Below are 19,988 nucleotides of genomic sequence, written 5' to 3'. Positions count from 1 at the left end.
ATAAAAAAAAAAAAAAAAAAAAAAAAAAANNACATGTGGCAGAATCAAGTTATTGCAAAAAATGTGTGTAATATACTATTTACAGTCTACAAATTAAACAAATAAAATTCCAAGTCACGTTGTAAGCGTATAATTGTTATTTGAATCAAACGAGAGCAAATCGTAGTGCGATCAACTTGAACTGTGGGACGTAAAAATAATCGCAATATGCATAATTTATAGACTCAGAAAGTAATCCGATATCCGAGGGGAAAACTTTTAAGTGAATCGTTGGATCGTGTATAAACAGCCTAAACACGAGCCGAAGTATCTAAATCGCGCTTTACATTTAATTACATTTCTACTGTTGGGGTAGAGATGGGTGTACGATATATCAGTTCCCTCAAGTAAGTTCGATCGATTTCGTTCAGAACCAATTCAAGCGACCGTGAATATCCCACCCCTACGTGCTGACTTGTCACTACTGCTGCGTGATTCTGAAAACCGGACCGATCCTGAGGAAGAATCTGCGCAGTACCGATCTGAGCTCGGGCTTGAGGTCGAAACACATAACCTCGCACAGAGACGGATAGCAGGTGGACGCGTGAACCGCGAAACGGTGGTCACTCATCTTGAGAATCCGGGTGAGCACTAACAGCAATATCGGCGTCCAGGCGTCGCGATGGGCCTCATTGGCAATCGCAAGGAAGTACTCGAGCGCCTCGCACGCCACTTCAACCAGACGGGTTTCAACTTTGGGCCAGTCCGCCCGATGCGCCTCGTCGCTGTACATCTTGAAAAGAATACGTAGAGCACAGGCGAGCGATTGCGTTTCCTGTTTCAATAGATTTGGCTTTACGTTGCCGCGAAAGCCCGCCTTCCACAATACGTTGCGTTGTTCGTGATCTGAATTAAAGCTTTTAGCGAAGCGATGCGATCGCAACAGACACTCCACCAACTGCAGGAGATGATTAGTTGTCAGAGCGCAGTACATGCCTTGCTCTTCTTTTTGCTGATCGGCACCGGCCCTAAGCAAAATAAATTTGCGATTAAGTGAAACATATTACGTTAATACAAAAAAGAAACAGGAAGCACTCACTTAACGAGCTCGGACGTTTTGCCGTTCAACATGTCGGCTTGCGCGAGCGCCAGATTCTCTTGATCCTCCTTGCGCGAGGTTGCCGGATAGAAAACAATATTGTCGATGGTCTGTATCAGTTCCAGTTGAACCACGCATTTGATCTGCAACGCGGAAAAAAGTTTCGCTTTCGGCAGAGACTCGGTACTCAGACTTTGCACGCTGTTGCTCCTCTTCAGTATGCCAACGTGATGACCGTCGGATTCGCCGGTGATCACATCGAGATCGGACTCTTTGTTGGGAGACTGCGGTTTCCACGTGAGCAGCGCGGAGGGTAAAGTACTCTCGAAAATATCCAAAACGCATTGACAGGTCTTTTCCCAAGTTTGCTCGTCGAACTTGATGCCGTTGCTGATAACTAAATTTTCTAAACAATTGGTGCCCGATCGGGCCAGTTGTTCGTTATCCTGCTGAACACACCAAAGTAGCTGGGAATACAACTGTTCCAGCAACAACGGGCCTAAGATATCGTAAAACTGCGAGAAGACATCCACAATAGCGTACAATGCATGATTGCAAGTTGTTGTCATCCATTCGGCTTTCTGCAATATTTTATGAACTAGTTTTTATTTAACTGATTGATCATGCGTACACATTTTAGTTCCGCATTGTTAGAGAACAAAAACACAAACCTCTGTATGCTGCTCAGGCAGTTTCATATTATCGAAGATTCTGAAGAGAACCTGGAAGAGATCCTTCCACCAATGTGGTTTGAAAGACGCGCCATGTGTCTTAACAACATCGAAAAGTACTGTCAGCGCGCGCGTTCGTACGTCCAGTTTGCACCTGCTCACTACGCAGGACAGTTCAAACAGCAGCGGAAACCATCCTCTCACCTGAAAGAAAAAGATAATTTTTGAAAAAAGACAAAATAATATTAAAAAAGTAAAACGAGCAAAAGGTTACGATACCCAAGCTCGATCTTCCTCGGAAACCATGCCGCTCTCGTCCATCATACCCTCGGCAAATAGACTAGGATTCGCATCGATGTAAGACGCGCAGGACCGTATTAACCGAATTGCCTCCATGCTGGTGTCCGGAAAAGACGCGTTGCACGCAAACTCGCTCAGGCACTTGACGGCGTCCTGGAAGGAGTCCACCATGATGCTGAAGTTCTCCGCATACAGCTCGTCTATGAATATATGTTCAAATTAACGACAATAATGAAATTTAAAAACGAATCACAAATATGTGTTACAATATATTTTCCATTCAATGTTACAAAAAATATATATAACTCACTGATAATCTTTCCAGTCATACAAAATGCCAGCTCGACGACGGACTCGTCACGATCGCTGGCCGCATGATGGAACACGCTGAAGATATTCTTCCAACCGGATCTAATATTGGGCGCCTGCGAATGAACGATCTGCGCCACGCATCGAACGACCATATCTCTGATAACGGGTGACCTGTGAAGATCAATAAATCAAATTACACTTTATTTATATTCACATATAACACATGAGATGAAAAATGAGCTAAGTGACAAATTTACCTGTTTTTCTTCATAATATGCTCGAACGGCCTGAGAAAGTCTTTCTGGAACCTAAAATTGGCAAATTCTCCCTTTTCGATGAACTTCGTGGCCAACTGCCTCAAAGAATCCACCGCGAAGAACGCGATATCCTGCCGAGGACTGCAACCGACTCTGTCGAAATGATCGCCGAGAACTTGCCAAATTCTGGACCACTGCAGTCTTATACGACCCATATTATAATACGAAATCTCGACTATCTTCGTGAGAGAAAACATGCGGGGTTGTGTGGGATGCGCCAGTTCTTCGAGAGAGACCTGATATCAAAAATATATTAATTATTAGATTTCTCATGTAAAAATTGTCGATTCGATTTAAAGAAGAAAGACCTGGCAGAGAGCTTTGACGAATTCGACGATGGCGTCGCCGTCGAGCCTGGTGGAGCCGGTGAAGATGCGATCGACAGCAACAACGACGCTCTGCGAGCTAGTCTCGCCGATAGACTCCTTTACACTGGGATCCAGAGAGCTCAAGTTGAGATTGTTGGTTTGATGCAAGTTAATAGAGTGCGTGAGATTGCCAAAGTTTGCCAGCGGCAGTGGGAAATGCGGTTTCGACGGCGGACCCAGCAGCTGAGGACGTACTCCGGTGCCGATCAATTGTGCCAATTCCAGCTGTGAGATGCACTTGACGACGTCTAACCACGAACTGCCTAGATAATTACCGTCGGTATGAGCCACGGTAATGAGGGTTTTAATGGTATCGATGTTTTTCGCTTTCATCTCGGTTATAGGAGAATTGGCCGTTAGCAGAGTGAATCTTGCCAATGCCTGCACGTAGGCGTCGCGTTCGAGAGTCATGTGAAAGATACAAGCGATACGAATGGCACATCTGAAAAAATATCACACGATGCGATATAAAGAATTATGAAAGAAATAGCAATTTAAATATATATTCTTTTTATAAATAAAATCTCTCTTCTCTCACCTGATACCGTCTAAACAGAGCGACGCGATCTCCGGATCGTCGCAATCCTGAAGACCGACGCTGAAGGCCGCGAGAAACGACGTCCAAGCCATCTTGAACATCGGCCGCACGTGTTCCAAATGTTTCGCCGTGGTGAACGGCGCTTGAACGTGACTCACAGATTCCATCAAGTTCTTCGCCGCTGTAGAGATTACTTCCATTTCCATATTCCATAACAATCGTCGTTTCTTTTCGCTGGAAATCAGTTGCTTGCCAGCGAGTCGATTATTGTTCGGATTTGACTTCATCTTGATCTCGTTGCCAGCAATTTCGTCGTAAATTCTAGAAAGATATTCCTCGGGGAGATCTTCGTTGTCGCTGATACGCCGATTAAGCCTGGAAACAAAAACGAGGAGAAATTTTTTACGTTAATATATTATAAGTTAAAAAAAAAAAAAATTGATCTGTGATATAAAGACCGCTACCTAATATATTGTTCCTTGGTCATCTTGTTTTTAACCTGCGGCGAATGCAAATCAGTAGTCAGCATTATGATGGAGAAACCAAGGACATAGGCTGTGTCTGCACTGGTGAAAAGGCCATTGTTAGGATTGCATTCGCAATAGCGACTGGCGAACTTCTCCATTAGTCGGTCGATTTTCTGCGCTTCGCCGGGCAATCGAAAACCTTCCAGGAAGTATCTCAGCGCAGTTACCAGATCGCGATCGGCGAAATTCATCTGGTCAATGTAATGGTACATCACCTGGACACGAAATTTAAACAAAATTTACATTAATAACAAATCATTTATTAAAAACAAAAAAACATTGCGTTTGTACAGCGTTTTCATTACCTGATTGTGATTATGATCGCCTAGAAAGTCGCCGATGGCCGTCTTGTCGAGTCGCTCGTCCAGATGCAGCCATCTGGCCACATCCTCCGGCGAAGTGCCGAGCAATCCTTGTTCCTGCAAATATTGCACGCCCTTTCCGGGTTTACGGCTGAAGATCTCGATGCCGGTCTCCCATACTTCCTTCTGTTGCTTCTGCACCTCGTACTGTTCCGGCGAATCCGGCACCTCCTTGTTGCCGGTCAGACTGGAGTTGGCCGACGAGAGACTGCCAGCGCTGCCGTAACGCGGAAGCGGAGTCTCCGGCGCTGGATCAGGCGGGTCCGATATCGGTTGCTGATCTGCTGGCACGCTGGGGTTCACGTATAAGTCTCGGCTCCATTCTACCATACATTTCAAGATAGAGACGAGGCACTCGAGGCCGCGAATGCGCATCGATTTTTCCTGAATAAATAAGACATCGATATTAAAAAATAATTAAATCTATTTTTAGCTTTCGACAAAGTTAAAGAAACAATTTTTTTTAATTTTTAATCTATAAAATGTTTCTTTTATTACAACGCACCTGATTCGGTGATGCGCCAAGTTCCAAAGCCTGACGACCTTGAGCAATCTTGGAGAGATCGTTGACGAGCCTTTCGAAGAGATTAGCCGCGGATAGATCGCAATCGTAATTAACATAAATATCGACAACGCTCTGGGCGTCCGCGCAAATTCTTGTAAGCGCGTGTATGACCATCCACTTGTGCTCAAAAGAGCTGCTGGAAGTCTCGAGGATGTTCATAAAAATTTCTTTGAAGAACACTTCAATCTGCATCTTGAGATGCATTTTGAAACGCGCGAGCAACGCCAGGAACAACGCCAGCGACAGCTCGAATACCTCCGGCACCGAGGACACGCCGTTCTTCGACAGCGCGACACACAGATATTGTTTAATGGCGATGACGAACATTTCATTGGAACGCAGCACGGGGCCGGCGTTCTGCAAGATTCCTAAAAGTAGTTGCAACGACAGAATTTTAGAGCGAAGTTCATGCGATCTTGGATCGGGTGTGCCGTCAGGTAGTGGTTTCATGGAAAGCTTGCAGAGAGCGCGAAACACCAGAAACGCATCTTTTTGTAACACGTGCGTAAACTTGGCGGTAACCATGTTATCATTTTCCGCAGCTGCCTCATCGCCATTGTCCTCCGTGTTACCGTTCTCTAAGCTGACTTCCTCCTCCAGTGGGACCACGGAATTCATCACGTCGTCGAGAATGCCCTTGACAATCGTTTGAGAATCGACAGTGTCGTTGCTGATAGAAGTGTTTTCTGTGCTTAAGTCAGTTTCAGTCTCGCCGTTTGTCACAACTGCAGTCTCCTGCTGCTGCTCTCCCTCGATTCTCATGTTCTCTTCCTCAGCCTGAGTTTCCATCCGTGCAAATATTACGTTAATCATCTGCGTGAGGGTTGCGCGAGCCGTTGTCTGGTTAACTAAGTTACGTGATGCCAAATAAACATTGTAAACGGTACGAATTGTCAAAAGTACTGTGCCTTCGTGCACTTCCACATGCTGGCTTGTCATTACAGTCAACAAGGCTTTAATGATCTGCAGCTGCACACCCTCATCAGTCTGCGGACCAGTAAAACAGCCACAGATTGTTTCGACAATTCGCACAATTAGTAATTTGTTGGGTTCTGTTGAATCGGGCACATTGCCGGTCAGATGTCCGTAAGCAATCAATTTCTGCAAACAATCCAGCGCAGTCACCACGATCCGCGGCGATTTGCTCTGACATGCCAACTCAAACGGCAGAAAATACTTCTCTGCCGTAATGACATTTGAGTCGCTCTTTGGTTGCGGAAGAGCATTAGAGGTTACCTCTTCACCTTGCACAGCTGGTACGTCTTTGATCTCGTTACGAAGATCCTCTGTGAGACAAAAATAAATAAATAAAAATACAAATGAAAAACCACGCAAACCACGCGCCGTTCACCTTTAAAATACTGAATTCTTACCAAGTGCAGACTCGCAGGACTTTCTGAGCTGCGAGAGATGCGACCGCTTGACATCCCGATCGGCTAATATCTTTTCCAAAGCTCGGACGATAAACATTTCTCTGGTTTTGGAATTATTTTGCATCATCACCACTCCCCACACCGCGGTTGGAGATATATGTCGCTCGCTCACTGCTCGCTTCTCAGTGTGTCAACATCAGTGCGAACCGACGAATGATCGTATATATCAACTATGTTGGACTTGCACCTGGTCGCTTGCCAGCATTTTTCAACATTTTGCGCGAGGCAACTTTTCTGCGCGAAATCGAGAACTGATGAGAACTGAGCGAATGAGGAAAGTAAAAACCGAGTAAAAAAAAAAAAAAAAAAAACCTTGCGGGCGCGCAAAATTGCTCATCAAAGATAAAATAAAAAGATTACCTTTTTCCACAAATCCCTTCGGGACGGTGATACAATTAACCGCGAGAGCGCGGTTTTCTCGGGACAAAACGGTGCTTGCGAGCTACTGCATCGCCCGTAGGTAGATTTCGAGCAGACGTAAATTACAACGACACCAACTGACACTTTACGGCACACTCTTGAGGGACTCAAGACTCAATGACCAATTTGTTCCACGCAACACTCGCACCGACACACAAGCACCGGAATGTGACAGCAGTAGATGACAACCTCTATGGCTGCGCGCAATCGTCTCGAAACGTAAATGACGTCGCAAACCGCGTGCACAAACCGGCGACCGACAATCTCGCCAACGTCGATTGGCTCGATCGGAACGATTGTTTCGTTGAAATTGACCAATTGCATTGCGTTCGTTCAGCGAGTCGACCAATCGGTTGACGAAACAATCGATTGTTTGTGTAGGAGGATGAGGGAGAAGTTGGCCAACCTGATCCATAAATGAAAGTGACTTTGCGCGGTACAGTCTGTTGTTTTTTTTTTTTTTTTTTTTTTTTTTAATAAAAGCTCTATCTATTGGCGAATCTTGCAAGTTTCGCTTTGTAATTGTCACGTTCGCGTTTGATCTGTTGTGTCATAGAAGTGTTGGCTTTTGTGGAAGCCTGTGTTCTCATTGAACGCTTGATTTCTGTTTCTTCGTCATTCATAGTGTTCGACAAGCCTGGGTGTAAGTTTCGTGAGACTTTCCGTGTCGTTCTGAGAGTAAATTTCGCGGATAGACATAGTCGTAGTGAGTTACAGAGTAACAAGATGGCCGCTGCCGCGGCTGCCGCACTGCTCGATGAGCTCATGGGCAGGAATAGGAATATCCTTCCTAACGAACAGCCCAAGAAATTAAATTGGGAGGATCCCGAGGTAAAAGCGGGAACGAATTTTGATTGTCGACCTTTCGAAAACATTTTTTCATATTTTCATTGTTTACATTTTTGTTGACAATCGTGACTGTTAAAATTTAAATGTTCGAATAATTTAAAGCAAAAATAAAATAAAAAATGAAATGTCAGAAAAAAAATAAATAATAAACACCAATAGATGTGATATTTATATTCTTTATTCTATCTATGGTATTTATCTCAATGACACTACAGACTATATATATACTTCAATTGCTCCTCGCACTAAGTCTATAATTTGACACTGTTATATTTATTGACCTTTGTTCTTGTTTCAGTTTTGCAAACTCTATCTGGTTAAGTTCTGTCCCCACGACTTATTTGTTAATACAAGAGCTGATTTAGGTGCGTGTCCCAAAGTTCATGATGATGAAGCTAAAGATCTGTTTGAGAAAGCACCCTATTCATATCGCAAGCAACAATATGAGGATGAATTTATCAGGTATTGTCAAAGTATGTTGAATGAGGTAGAACGAAAAATTGTAAAGGGAAAACAGCGATTAGCCCTAATTGGAAGAACGGAAGCAGTAAGTTTTATTGGGAGATTAGATTTGTACAGACACAATTTTTATATTGGGAATACAAAATTTGAAACACCGCTTTTGACGCTTTTTGCATAGCCCACATTAACACCTGCGCAAACGCAACGAAATGAAGAGCAGATCGCTCTTTTGACTGAAAAAATTAATAAATTAGTGGAAGAAGCAGAACAAAGTGGCATACAAGGCAATGTGGAACAAGCACAAGGTTTAATGCGACTTTGTGATCAGTTGAAAGAAGAGAGAGAGACTTTAAGGAAATCCAATGACAACAGCCATTATAATCAGGTAAAATTACAAAGAATTTTAATTTAATTTATATATATGTTTATTTTTATTTTATATATATTTGCACGCTTCGTGTTTGCAGACTGCTGAATTAGCAGCGGCACAGGAAAAGCAAATGGAAGTATGTGACGTGTGCGGTGCATTCCTTATCGTTGGCGATGCACAGCAACGAATTGACGATCATCTTATGGGAAAACAACACGTAGGCTACGCGAGGTTGAAGAGTGCCCTTCAAGAAATGATGGTTAGGATTAGTTTTGTTTTTGTCATACATTTTTTATAGTTTTAAATGAATTATATTTTTCAAATCAAAGATCAATTTTTAAAATCGAAATCCGTGTTTCAGAGCAAACGTGAAAAAGCGCGTGACGAGAAAGAGCAAAGAAGAGAAGAAGAACGGAAGCAAAGGGCGCGAGCGAACGAAGAGCTCGATAGACGACGAAGAGACGGAGATCGTGATAAACGTCGCAGAAGAATGGATGACGATAAAAGTCGTTACGACTCAAACACGTACAGGTAGGTGAAAATTGTGGCAATATTTCTTGAATTTTTTTGAATTTGGACAAGTAAGATAAAGAGGATTTAATAACTGAAAATCAATTGTTGTGACAGAAATTTCGCACATAGAAGCAGAAGTCGATCGCGAGATAGACATTATCGTGACGATGATAACCATCGGCGTCATAGTCGAGATAAGGGTGAGTGATAATACTTTTCATCAAGTTGATTGTTTGAAGGTAGCGAAGTGAAAAAAATGAGATAACGATATTATTTCAGGTAATCGCGATCATCGGAGTTCTAGCCATCATAACCGTCGCCGGCACCGCTCACGAAGTCGAAGTCACAAATAACTTCTCTTGATTGGTTAGTGAGTGAGAAGTAAGCCAGGTATGCACTAAACAATATAACCATATTCGTCTCAATTACTGTACAGGTACTCTTTCGATTCAGGTGAGTTGCCATTCCGATGCACATAATACATATACATGATAATATAATCTGTGATGTTTGAAGCGCCGCGTAAGTCACACAGCAAGTTCCGTCTCACTCTCTCTCTGAAACACACTCTGTCTCTCTCCGCCTCTCTCTGTCTGATTTCCTGTTAGAATAGTCACGCACAGCGCTTCCTTGGGACATAGAGAGATAACAGGAATCGATCTCTTGTGTGCAATATTTTCAATAGAATATATTTTTTGTTTAATTAAATATTAAATTATTAATTATTTTTAATAAGTAAAAAAGAATCGAAATTATTGTTTGCACCAACCTAATAAACATTGTTTCTAAGATGAAACCTCGTGACTGGTAACCAGGCGCAACCAGATGTGCAGTGAGCAATAGTGAAATCGACAGTCTAATGTGTACATGTTTTTTTGTCAATGCAACAGCAGTCTAACTTGCTCGATGTGAAATTGGTCCTAAAAATATAATAAACTATACTTTGGGTTTCTTTTTTTTTCAGGCCGATTTTATTTAAACATTTGTTAGACCATTGTTGCAATGAATGAAAAAGAACACACAAAATATAGTTCTTAGAATTTTTAATAAATCCAAACTTGATTTTTCGAATTTTCCCAAGTTCTTGAAATAAAGTAGGGTAAAAGGTTTTTTGATAACTTTTCAAAGATATCACATTTTATATTTGTAAAAAAAAAATTTTTTTTGAGAACTTGAGAAAATAAAGTTGATATTTTCGCTACTTATTTATAGTTTACTTATGTCGTTATAATTCTTTAATACATCCCCAAAATGCCTTAAAAATTAATTTTAAAAAACTCGAAAATTTTTATTCGCGTCGTGCGTAAGATTGAATTTGGTTTCAAATATCATTCCAAACTAATTTCTAATTTGTTTGCTGCGAAGCAAGCTGGGAGAAGGTATACCTGTGCTTGCTTTCATCGGTTGTAATTCCGCAATCCGAGCAACAGAAGGTTGTAAGTCCAAGAACTGATTTTTTCCAGGAGAAGCCCCGCGAAGATCCGGAATTGCGGTGATGCGCGCTTTCAAGATTGAATTACGCAAAAATGTGAATAAATTCGCACACGTACACACACAGTTACACGCACATAAAAAATTTATATTAAGAGTTCAAACTTATTAAATATAACACACACATCTTTCCCATGTTCTCTGTTTTAAATAAAATAATTTGTTTCCATAACAATACGACGTTTCTTTTGATTGTAATGTAGTTTTACAATGTTTATTTTTTTTAATTAATGTGAAAATTTGGAATTTATTTCACGCGCGGGAATTTATTTTGTTTTAGTACACGTAAAAAAAAAACGAACTTGGAACTTACGACAAAGCTTGTGATTTTGGACTTACTTCTCTCTGTTTCTCGGACAAAAAGGACTGTCTTCGTAGGTCCGTTAAAAAGAGCGGATAATCTCGTTCGCGTGTACGATAAGAGAGAAAGAGAGAGAGAAAGAGATTTTAACGATATAGTGTGGAAGGGACACAACTCTCAGTGCCCGCTTCATAGAGCTTCGTCCACGACTGCAAATGCACGAGTGCGCAAACTACGAATGCGCCCTGCAAACGTGTGACTGTGACTATACGAACCTCTAGCTTCTGCCACGCAAATGACGAGGTATTTATACCGGAATGATAATATCAACACATGTCCTTTTGCCAGGAGAACTTTCCCTTTGCGCTTTCATTTTCTTTCCTGGATCCTTGGCTCAGCCACGAAGAATCTCGTGACATATACGAAGATTTTTATTAAAAAAAAACATGAGGATTCTGAAAAAAAAATCGCTAGTGTGATCGTGTTTTTTTGTGTACACTCATTCGAAGAAATCGAATAACAGAGAAAAAAAAACAAGGACGTTGCATTTTCAAGAGGGACAAGAGGGACTGATATTAGTATGCCTCTCATTGTTTTTATTATATTATATTTTATGCGAAAGTGCCATTGTGTCAGTAAGAAAAACAAATGTTAGAACAGTCATATGTAGGTAATTTGTGTGTGCTACTTATGATATGTAAAAGTCATAAATTTTTTATAAAGAGCCTTAACATTTGTAATAATTATTTAAATATTATTTTACAAATGTGACGCAAGTTGTTCTCCCAGTTGACGATAAAAAAATTAGCCCGATGATTTGTGCATCACTTGCTTTTTCGATAGTTTTGATGTGAGGATTTAATTTATATATATAACCTCTAATGAAAAAAAAAAAAAAAAGTGCGCTTATTAAACAAACACACACTTCACAGAGGAATAGGACTTTTTGTAAATAAAAACTACGATTGAACAATGTTTGATTAGTACATTAAGTTGCGACTGCCGATTAACAATTTTTACTAAACTTATGATTGTCTATTTTCAGAAAGAAGAGAAGATAGAAGAGAAGAGACGAAAATTGCGTGGGGAAAGTGTACAAGTCGACGTTTAACATATTACTAAGGTAAAGATTTTGTATAATCTTAACCGTGATAAGAAAGATAGAAAGAAAAAGAGAGAGACAGAGACGGAGAGAGAGAGAGACAATAGACAAGAAAAAATTTTCATTGCGGGAGATCGAGAACAGGAATAGACACCAAGAAACGTATAAATTATATTCGAACAATTGTTATTTTAGGCCATCCATAGATTTAACAAAGCAATTGAGCAAGGTAAATTGCCTATATCTCACAGCAAACTCTGTTATATTATACTGGAATGGTCACCCTAATGGTTTTTTTTAAAATCCGGTTGCAATTGAGAGAAAAAAAAATTGATGTCTCTCATGGTAGTGGAGTATCTTCTTCTCTCTCTCCAGTAAATTTATTTTAGCTTTTTTTTTTCTCACACTTGTCATTAGAGTAAGCATTCCAGTGTAATATAGAGTTCGCTGGGAATTAACAGCAATATCAGCAAGGTAAATTGTCTATTATATTATATCATACTTAAGATTGTTACTTGAAATTAATAAACAACGGTGACACGCAAATATCTTTTTCTATTTGTTCTTTTTCTAGTTTGATTGATGCGATGTGTGTTTACACGATAAATTTAATGTTTTTAATGCACAAAAAATTTGAAATCGATACGAAATCGAATAAATTGGCTTTTTTTAATTTTCAAATTCCAGAACGAAAATTTCATACAAGTCAATTTTATTTATATGACATATTATATGTTGTTAAGGTAAAACGCGCCGAAGAGAACGCGAGATTTTTAAATGTAAAAGAGGATGTGCAAACGGAAGAATTATTAAGGATATTAGATATCTCTTATACAGAGTAAACACATACACGTATATAGTGTGTCATATTTTTCAAAAAATATATAATTTAATATAAAATAAATATGTGCGAGGTTATAATACATACATATAAGGCACTTGTGCCATAATACTGTACACGGGAAATTTTCGCATAGAAAATAATTTTATACATAGTAGCATCTCTTCACTTCAGGCCAATTTGCCTTGTTACCTGAAAGGGATATATTACACTAATTATTATGGTCATATTGAATTTTGTTTTGTGTAAAATATATATATATATACATTTCGTGAAATAAATTATATATATTCTGCAAAATTCTAAGCTGGTACACAAGTAGTTTCTGCGAGAAATTTTATTTTTCTGTGTGTTTATCGTTTCTTCATTTAACTACTAATTCTCGATTATTTATGATCGTATCAACTTACCTGTTCATACACAGTCCAAGCCATGGTAGTCATCAGAGTCCTCCTCAGCATCCTCGGAACAATACCCTTGAAATATCCTAAAATGCCGTATTTTTTGTAAACAAAGAACGTCACGTTGTAAATATCCGTGAATTCGTTAGGATAGAGCTGCATTTTTGTCTTGATAACATCTGGTGGTTGAGTGACTATGGAAGCTAAAACGCCGGCGAGAATTCCGCAACCGAAGTTAATCGATACCGGCGAATCGTTCGTCGCTCCTGCCAACGAAATGTGTTCGATCAACGTGATGCATTTATTTATTTATAATTAATAATAGTCATTCAAAACACATATTTGTATGTTTGTATGTTTTAAGTAATACCTGTATTGGCAGCTATGTTCTTCAGTTGAGTGTAAAACATGAGATACAAGCCGCTGTACGGCGCGTCTCTCAAAAGAGTAGGTACCAGACCGCTAGATAAACCCCTCAACCCCTCTTGCTTGTAGATTAACACAAGAGCTTCGCTAATGCTGTTGTATCTGTAAACGCCACTCTGTAACAATACAAGATCGTGCTCATAATATCTCTTTTTCACCATCATCTTTTTTCAGTATTTATCTGTTATATATTTTTTGATTCCCGTCTCTTTCTCTCACATGTCATCTTCATATTCGTGTCATCATCTCTTACTGATCATACCTCGAATCGTGTCTTCACGACAGTAATGGGAATCAGCAGAGCACCGGACATCGATCGCGCGGTAATACCTAAGGAAATCGCTTGTAGAGCCGTCAAAGGTTCTTCCAAAGCGAAAGTATGTTTCAGCCAATGAAGCGATGAAAAGTATAAACCAACACCGGGAATCACTCTCGTTATCGACTGCAAATTAATATTTTTGTTATTATCGTCATTTGAATCGATGTTCGATAAATGTTTGCCATCTTCTAAAGCACAGTGGTCAGTCTTACCGGCGTCATGCCTCTCCAGAGTCCGAAAACATTCTCCTTCTGAACGATGTGCGCAAACGTGCTCAGCATTCCATTCTTCGATCTGCTCAGCCGGAAAATTAATCGGTAATTATGTTGAAGAATTAAAAATATTCAAAAGAATGAAAATTTAATGTCAAAGATGAAGTGAAAATTGGGAGAATAAAATTTTGACTTTTATAAAGTTACATTAATTTACAAAATTATTCACAAACTAAAAGTAAAAACTAATTTAGAAAAATACAATAAAAGCTACTAAATTTTAAATGTAATTGCAGATCTTATTGCAACAATGTCTGATAATCCTACCCGATCGGGGCGTTAACTCTGCTCTGAAGTCTGGTCTTCACTAGATCCAAAGGTTGAAAGAGAATCGTGGAGAATGTTCCAGAGAACGAACCGGCCAGAAAAGATTTCAGGATCGGGTACTGCGAATATAGGAAAACTGTGAGAAACACGTGCTCGTGCGAATTCGTCAAATTTGTCCTACAAGGTATCATTGATGATTCGTGTAATTTTAGAACATCCAAGATTTATCTAAATAACCGCGTATGCACGGTCCATTGTATTCTGGACCCTAAAATTATAACGTCTGCAAGCGATAATGATTATTGAGCGCGTGTATCTCATCGCGCGAGTTTGCTCACGTGCGACGAGCGATGTCGGCCGAGCGCATGATGTTACTCTCAATCGTTGTAACGAGTGACCCCGGGGTTATCGGCATCAAACAGATTTATGTTTTGCGTAGAACCAATACACATTGATCGCACGAATTTCCTTAACAACATGATTGTCGCGTTATTTTTACATTTGGTTTTTTTTCTTTTTTTTTTTTTACGCCACAGGGGAGCTATTTTCTTTTCTTTTGTAGATAAACGGAAACAAACAGGGGACTGACGCAAATTCTTCTAAGCTTACGTCGAAACTTCATTAATAGTCGTCGAATGGTTTATCAGTTGCCTCATTTCTTTTGTTTGTCAATTCTTTCTTCGCGGGAGGCTTGTGATGTCAAATATTACACGATACGAAGTATCATATAGGGTGATCTCATAAGACTCAAGTATAAAGAAATTCAAGATTTTTAATATTTTGTTTACTATTTTTTAAAATTCTTAAATATTTATGAAAATTTATTCTTTAAAGTGTGATATATTTTCTGACTGATAATAATAAGTTTTATCTTTTTCACGCTTCATACGTATGAAGATACATATAGAAATATTGCACTTATTAATATTTCAATGATTTCTTATTTAATAGATAATAAAAGAAACCAAACTCGGCGATGTTTTAGCCCATTTTTGGTCCCGCGATTTTGAAACTTAATTGTGTGCCAAATGATATCTCATGATAAGACATCAATCACAAAAAATTTTTTAATCGAGGTTATTACTAGTTTAAGAAATATGGACGATCAAAGTAATCAAAATTCATTACTTTGATCGTTCATAATCTCCTAAACTAGCAATAACCTCAATTTGCAAGTTTTTTGTGATTAATGTCTCACAAGATATCATTTGACACACAATTCAGTTCCAAAATCGCAAAATAAAAAATGGGCTATTTTTGGTCTTTCTCTTTATGCGATGTTCTAGTTTTTTTTTTTCGTATAAACAAGAGAAAAGTTGCTAATTTAAAATACTTACAGTTCCTAAAGCTTCCATGACGTTCCAAAGATTGAAATTTACTGCTAAATTTTGACTTTGATTTAAAATTTATATTCAAAAATTCTAAATTGTCCCAATATTGTTTATTTACTCTTTATTTACTCTTACTATTTCACTATCAATCATCGACACGGTTTTTATCAGGAGCGGAAAAATTCCACTTTGTGTAGATTTCTGCTTGTAATGCTGGCGCGATACTGAAATTGAAAACTCGCACCGGCTGTACTTACGTCTCCATTTATCTTCGTTTCTCCACTCTTGAGGTCAATGTAGTGACCCTGCATATCGGGGCATGCTCAAACAAGAAAAGTTTTTTCAAGTCTATCGGTCACAAAAACGTGATTTAAACGTGACTTCATGCGAAAACGTGATGTACTTTAGGCCAGTACGGGTCACTTGAGAGGTCAATTCGTTTGATAATATTATCGTGTTTACGAGTAGACAGTGATAGTGATAGTCTGAGTCACTCTACTTTCTTGAAATTCCATTAATTAGGGTAAAATAATAGGATATTGTTTATCACTTATGTCCCTTTATTGTTCACCTGTGTCTGTGAAATATAAAAGTAATTTTGTAAAATTCTGAGAGAACAAAGAATTTTTTCTGTGAAAAAAGAATATTGTTCTAAAATATCGAAGTAAAATGAACATGAGATAACTGTTGTCATCAAACTCAAAAAATGATTTTAACATTTTAAACTTTGAGCAAACATAACACTATCGTTAAAAGTATCACACTAATCTGTATACAAATATGTGTACTGGTCTATTTAATTAACATATAGCAAATTTAAATTTTTACGTAAGTTTTATTTCAAAAAGTTTCAACTTAAAAATTACAAGCATGTTTGATTTTCATTAATGACTTATCATTCTAATCTAGGTTAAGCGGAAATTGCTCTTATTTTAGTTGCTTATTTCTGTACTAAAAAAAAAAAAAAGTGAGTATGTATGAAACACATTCAAAAACTGAAATACTATAAGAATTGAAACTAATATATTTCATTATTTGTGAATTAAAATAAAGTTATTATCAAGTTCTATTTTTTGATAGAGTAGCTGCAACTAAGATATTAATTATACTACCAAGTTATGTTAAAAATAATTTTTTCACGCACCTAGACAGCGTGGAATACCTATTACATGCGTGTATCGAGTCTGTTGCGCTGTTTTACGTCACTTTGTTGAACAATTAAAATAAACGAAACACGCGCAAGTTGCACAATGACGATAAAGGTCATAAGATGTCGGAAATCACAACTGATACGGTTATCGGACAATGATCGTGATATTTTGCGAAATACGACTGACGACATATTTGTTTATTTGAATTATTTATCGGAATTAGACAGATCTTATGAATGTTAATCCAGCCTGAGACACTTTCGCAATCGTTCTTGTTAGTACATAATGTGCGTAAATGACAATCTGTCGTAATTACATTTTCTGCACACATCTTTTAAAATTTTTTCTAACTTTCTCTTATATATCAAAGCAGGAAATGTGACACCGATATTACTTGCAAAGCTTCTTTTTATAACAACTCAAAGGTAACATATAAAACTAAATCACACCACATTGTTGCGTCATATCTTTTATATCAGTGATTACAAGTGATTACAGCTTTATATGAGCAAGTGCAAAATGTAACGTGATGTATGCATGTATGCACTTTTATGAGGAGGTTAGGTTAGGTTATAATCTATATGTAAACACAATATCATCATTTTCATCGCTTCTCAACTTCCACGATCGTTGCTTTTTTTCCGTAGAATTTTCTATCTGACGGCCAATCAAATCTCGTCGTAAAAAAATCGCGGCAATGAAAATTGTAGCCTAATTTCAGTCTTCGTACGTCGTATTGTAAATCCACCTTTAGCTGCATTCGACGCACGCGCAACGAGCGACCGAGGTCTTCGGCCATTTTACTTGGGTTCGTCTCAGGGAAAGGACGTTAGTTTCCTTACTGCAGAGAGTAAGTACGAAAATCCGCACTAATAACCGTAATCCGCATCTAAAACAACTTAATCTAGCGTGCTCGTTATTCTGAAGTTTCTGAACAAATAGATATTGCGAACCGCAAGTTTATTTCGGCAAATTTTTATCACGCGTTTGCTCCTCGCGTATTACCAAATGGCGGACACGTGGTGCACACGGTGCCTTCGATATTTGCGAAAGCTCGATAAATCCGAGGATTTATTTGTATTTTTTATTTGAAATAATTTTATTCAGATAACGGATCTCGCAGCATGGTAAACGGAAGAATTCCGTCGGTCTTCTCCAAGACCTACGTCACTCCCAGAAGACCCTATGAGAAAGCTCGTCTTGATCAAGAACTTCGAATAATCGGTGAATACGGTCTTCGAAACAAGCGTGAGGTATGGCGAGTGAAGTACACTCTGGCCAAGATTCGCAAAGCCGCTCGTGAGTTGCTCACGTTGGAAGAGAAAGACCCAAAACGGCTTTTTGAAGGTTAGTTAGCTCACGTGTGCGCACGATCAAGAGTTGCATCACATACGTGTTTCAACACTAGTATTATGTAAGATGATAATATGCACATGATGATTTCTACTTCTGTTTCTGACACCTCTTCTGAATATTTTTGTGGATATATATATGTAATTTGTAAACTGAGACATATTTCTTTAAAATTCGCGAGATTTCAGATTTTTAAAACAATTTCTGTAATATATTTTTTTTTCAATCTTACAGGAAACGCTTTGTTGCGTCGTCTGGTAAGAATCGGTGTATTGAATGAGGCTCACATGAAGCTCGATTACGTATTAGGTCTGAAGATCGAAGACTTCTTGGAGCGACGTCTGCAGACTCAGGTGTTCAAATTAGGACTGGCCAAGTCCATTCATCATGCACGTGTGCTTATTCGTCAAAGACACATTCGGTAAAAGATTAAATTTGTAATATACTGTTTTTGTTGAAATAGTAAATTTAAAAGAAAGTCAGGCATTTTGTTTTGTTTACGTGCCTTAAAATTGGGCAAGAAATGACTGAATTATACTTTCAGTACGTTTCTAATCTTTAAGGCAAGATCAAAAGCAGGGTTTTATATGCCGAGTAAAAGTCAGTTACTTTTTTTTCGGTTCACTTCCAGGCTTACATATTCTTATGGACAATCTTAATTCTCTTTTACATCGTTATATTACTGTAAGTGATAAAGAAAAGTGATCTAGGAAGATTCGTATAATTTTAACAAGAAATTCAATATTTTTTACGTGAATATTTTATATTCAGAAACACGAAGAGCTGTGATAAAAAGTTTTTAATCAGAGTATTGATTAACATTTACATATTACAAGATAAAATGATACACGAATTTTACTGCTCAGGCACCAGGACAACGACACCTGATTGAGTAATCCTGGTTGACCGCATTCGTAAAATCCGAAATACTCAATTGCTAATGAAATTTTATTCGCGCAGGCCACTTAAGTGCCGTTAATCGGCCTTAACGCCTGAATTAACTCTTCAAAGAGAAAGAAAGGAACTTTGGTACTGAGTTTTTGTCTTTTCAATAAAAAAAAAAAAAAAAAAAAAAAAACGATGGCTTCAGTGCTCTTGCGAGGAAACTGAATGATCAATTGCGATTTTTCGTTGCAGAGTGCGCAAGCAAGTCGTGAACATTCCGTCGTTCATCGTGCGACTGGATTCGCAGAAACACATCGACTTCTCGCTCAAGTCGCCCTTCGGTGGCGGCAGGCCTGGCCGTGTCAAGAGGAAGAATTTGAGGAAGGGAAGTGGCGGCGCTGCGCCAGAAGAGGAAGAAGATTAATCAGTTGTTATGGTCGCGATTTTGTCATCTCAATAAATACGCGACGTGTATCATCATAAATTGTCTCTCTCTGTCGTATTCCAGAATATTGCTTTCTTCCACAAAACCGCTTCATCATCCTTTTCCCAACAAGAATTGCAGACACGCAGTATGTATATGATAAGGAATTGTTTAAAACTAATTTTTCATTCTTTCTTTAGAATTAGTATATGTAGCGTGTATGAAAAAATGTGAAATAATTTGGTTATTAAAAATACCACTTGCGTGAACTATCTAAATATCTTTTCGCGTATAACTTTTCTTTGGGGATGTCGAACCACATGAAGTACGCTCCAAGGA

At 38.7% G+C, this 19,988-nt stretch overlaps 4 protein-coding genes across 10 annotated transcripts; 2 read left to right on the top strand and 2 right to left on the bottom strand.

Moving 5' to 3' along the window:
- Positions 1-70: 70 nt before the first annotated feature.
- On the bottom strand, positions 71-7,087 carry LOC109863891 (brefeldin A-inhibited guanine nucleotide-exchange protein 2). 3 transcript variants are annotated; one of them, XM_020444551.1, is made up of 13 exons: positions 6,832-7,087; positions 6,412-6,732; positions 4,979-6,324; positions 4,417-4,857; positions 4,049-4,326; positions 3,585-3,959; positions 2,987-3,488; positions 2,619-2,914; positions 2,360-2,532; positions 2,029-2,249; positions 1,750-1,953; positions 1,079-1,659; positions 71-1,007 (listed from the first exon to the last, which is right to left on the bottom strand). In XM_020444551.1, exons 2-13 carry the CDS (start codon positions 6,536-6,538, stop codon positions 461-463), a joined length of 5,091 nt encoding a protein of 1,696 aa, XP_020300140.1. In that variant the 5' UTR covers positions 6,539-6,732; positions 6,832-7,087; the 3' UTR covers positions 71-460. The 3 variants fall into 3 exon arrangements, with proteins under 3 accessions (XP_020300140.1, XP_020300138.1, XP_020300139.1); XM_020444549.1 differs by having other exon boundaries at positions 6,412-6,705; XM_020444550.1 differs by having other exon boundaries at positions 6,412-6,700.
- A 294-nt stretch (positions 7,088-7,381) lies between these two features.
- Positions 7,382-11,180, top strand: LOC109863944 (luc7-like protein 3). The gene is made up of 7 exons (XM_020444654.1): positions 7,382-7,722; positions 8,039-8,287; positions 8,381-8,587; positions 8,670-8,831; positions 8,934-9,103; positions 9,200-9,285; positions 9,365-11,180. The coding sequence occupies exons 1-7, from the start codon at positions 7,618-7,620 to the stop codon at positions 9,436-9,438; spliced, it is 1,053 nt and encodes a 350-aa protein (XP_020300243.1). The 5' UTR covers positions 7,382-7,617; the 3' UTR covers positions 9,439-11,180.
- LOC109863945 (solute carrier family 25 member 38-like) lies at positions 10,699-17,542 on the bottom strand. 4 transcript variants are annotated; one of them, XM_020444656.1, is made up of 8 exons: positions 16,981-17,542; positions 16,094-16,413; positions 14,506-14,624; positions 14,179-14,260; positions 13,910-14,089; positions 13,592-13,763; positions 13,231-13,487; positions 10,699-13,012 (listed from the first exon to the last, which is right to left on the bottom strand). In XM_020444656.1, exons 2-8 carry the CDS (start codon positions 16,145-16,147, stop codon positions 12,986-12,988), a joined length of 891 nt encoding a protein of 296 aa, XP_020300245.1. In that variant the 5' UTR covers positions 16,148-16,413; positions 16,981-17,542; the 3' UTR covers positions 10,699-12,985. The 4 variants fall into 4 exon arrangements, with proteins under 4 accessions (XP_020300245.1, XP_020300246.1, XP_020300247.1 ...); XM_020444657.1 differs by having other exon boundaries at positions 16,094-17,542; XM_020444658.1 differs by lacking the exons at positions 16,094-16,413; positions 16,981-17,542 and adding an exon at positions 15,843-16,087.
- A 187-nt stretch (positions 17,543-17,729) lies between these two features.
- On the top strand, positions 17,730-19,709 carry LOC109863946 (40S ribosomal protein S9). 2 transcript variants are annotated; one of them, XR_002251393.1, is made up of 5 exons: positions 17,730-17,837; positions 18,095-18,334; positions 18,575-18,761; positions 19,207-19,369; positions 19,478-19,569. XR_002251393.1 is itself a non-coding variant. In XM_020444659.1 (4 exons), exons 2-4 carry the CDS (start codon positions 18,112-18,114, stop codon positions 19,647-19,649), a joined length of 582 nt encoding a protein of 193 aa, XP_020300248.1. In that variant the 5' UTR covers positions 17,730-17,837; positions 18,095-18,111; the 3' UTR covers positions 19,650-19,709. The 2 variants fall into 2 exon arrangements, 1 of the variants encoding a protein (XP_020300248.1); XM_020444659.1 differs by lacking the exon at positions 19,207-19,369 and having other exon boundaries at positions 19,478-19,709.
- Positions 19,710-19,988: the final 279 nt, after the last annotated feature.

This window comes from Pseudomyrmex gracilis, unplaced genomic scaffold, assembly GCF_002006095.1.
Source record: "Pseudomyrmex gracilis isolate BER0280 unplaced genomic scaffold, ASM200609v1 scaffold_14, whole genome shotgun sequence".
NCBI lineage: Eukaryota > Metazoa > Arthropoda > Insecta > Hymenoptera > Formicidae > Pseudomyrmex > Pseudomyrmex gracilis.
The sequence above is the reverse complement of the archived record's forward strand: the minus strand, read 5'-3'. Positions and strand labels throughout refer to the sequence as shown.

Coding starts and splice junctions, on each gene's coding strand:
- LOC109863945 (XM_020444655.1), bottom strand. CDS start 14,696: ATGATACCTTGTAGGACAAATTTGACGAATTCGCACGAGCACGTGTTT. Junction 14,261..14,505: donor AGAGTTAACGCCCCGATCGG/GTAGGATTATCA, acceptor CCGGCTGAGCAG/ATCGAAGAATGGAATGCTGA. Junction 13,488..13,591: donor GAACATAGCTGCCAATACAG/GTATTACTTAAA, acceptor TTTCGTTGGCAG/GAGCGACGAACGATTCGCCG.
- LOC109863946 (XM_020444659.1), top strand. CDS start 18,112: ATGGTAAACGGAAGAATTCCGTCGGTCTTCTCCAAGACCTACGTCACT. Junction 18,335..18,574: donor CCCAAAACGGCTTTTTGAAG/GTTAGTTAGCTC, acceptor TCAATCTTACAG/GAAACGCTTTGTTGCGTCGT. Junction 18,762..19,477: donor ATTCGTCAAAGACACATTCG/GTAAAAGATTAA, acceptor TTTTCGTTGCAG/AGTGCGCAAGCAAGTCGTGA.
- LOC109863891 (XM_020444551.1), bottom strand. CDS start 6,538: ATGATGCAAAATAATTCCAAAACCAGAGAAATGTTTATCGTCCGAGCT. Junction 6,325..6,411: donor GTCCTGCGAGTCTGCACTTG/GTAAGAATTCAG, acceptor TTTGTCTCACAG/AGGATCTTCGTAACGAGATC. Junction 4,858..4,978: donor TTGGCGCATCACCGAATCAG/GTGCGTTGTAAT, acceptor TTATTTATTCAG/GAAAAATCGATGCGCATTCG.
- LOC109863944 (XM_020444654.1), top strand. CDS start 7,618: ATGGCCGCTGCCGCGGCTGCCGCACTGCTCGATGAGCTCATGGGCAGG. Junction 7,723..8,038: donor TAAATTGGGAGGATCCCGAG/GTAAAAGCGGGA, acceptor TTCTTGTTTCAG/TTTTGCAAACTCTATCTGGT. Junction 9,104..9,199: donor TACGACTCAAACACGTACAG/GTAGGTGAAAAT, acceptor TTGTTGTGACAG/AAATTTCGCACATAGAAGCA.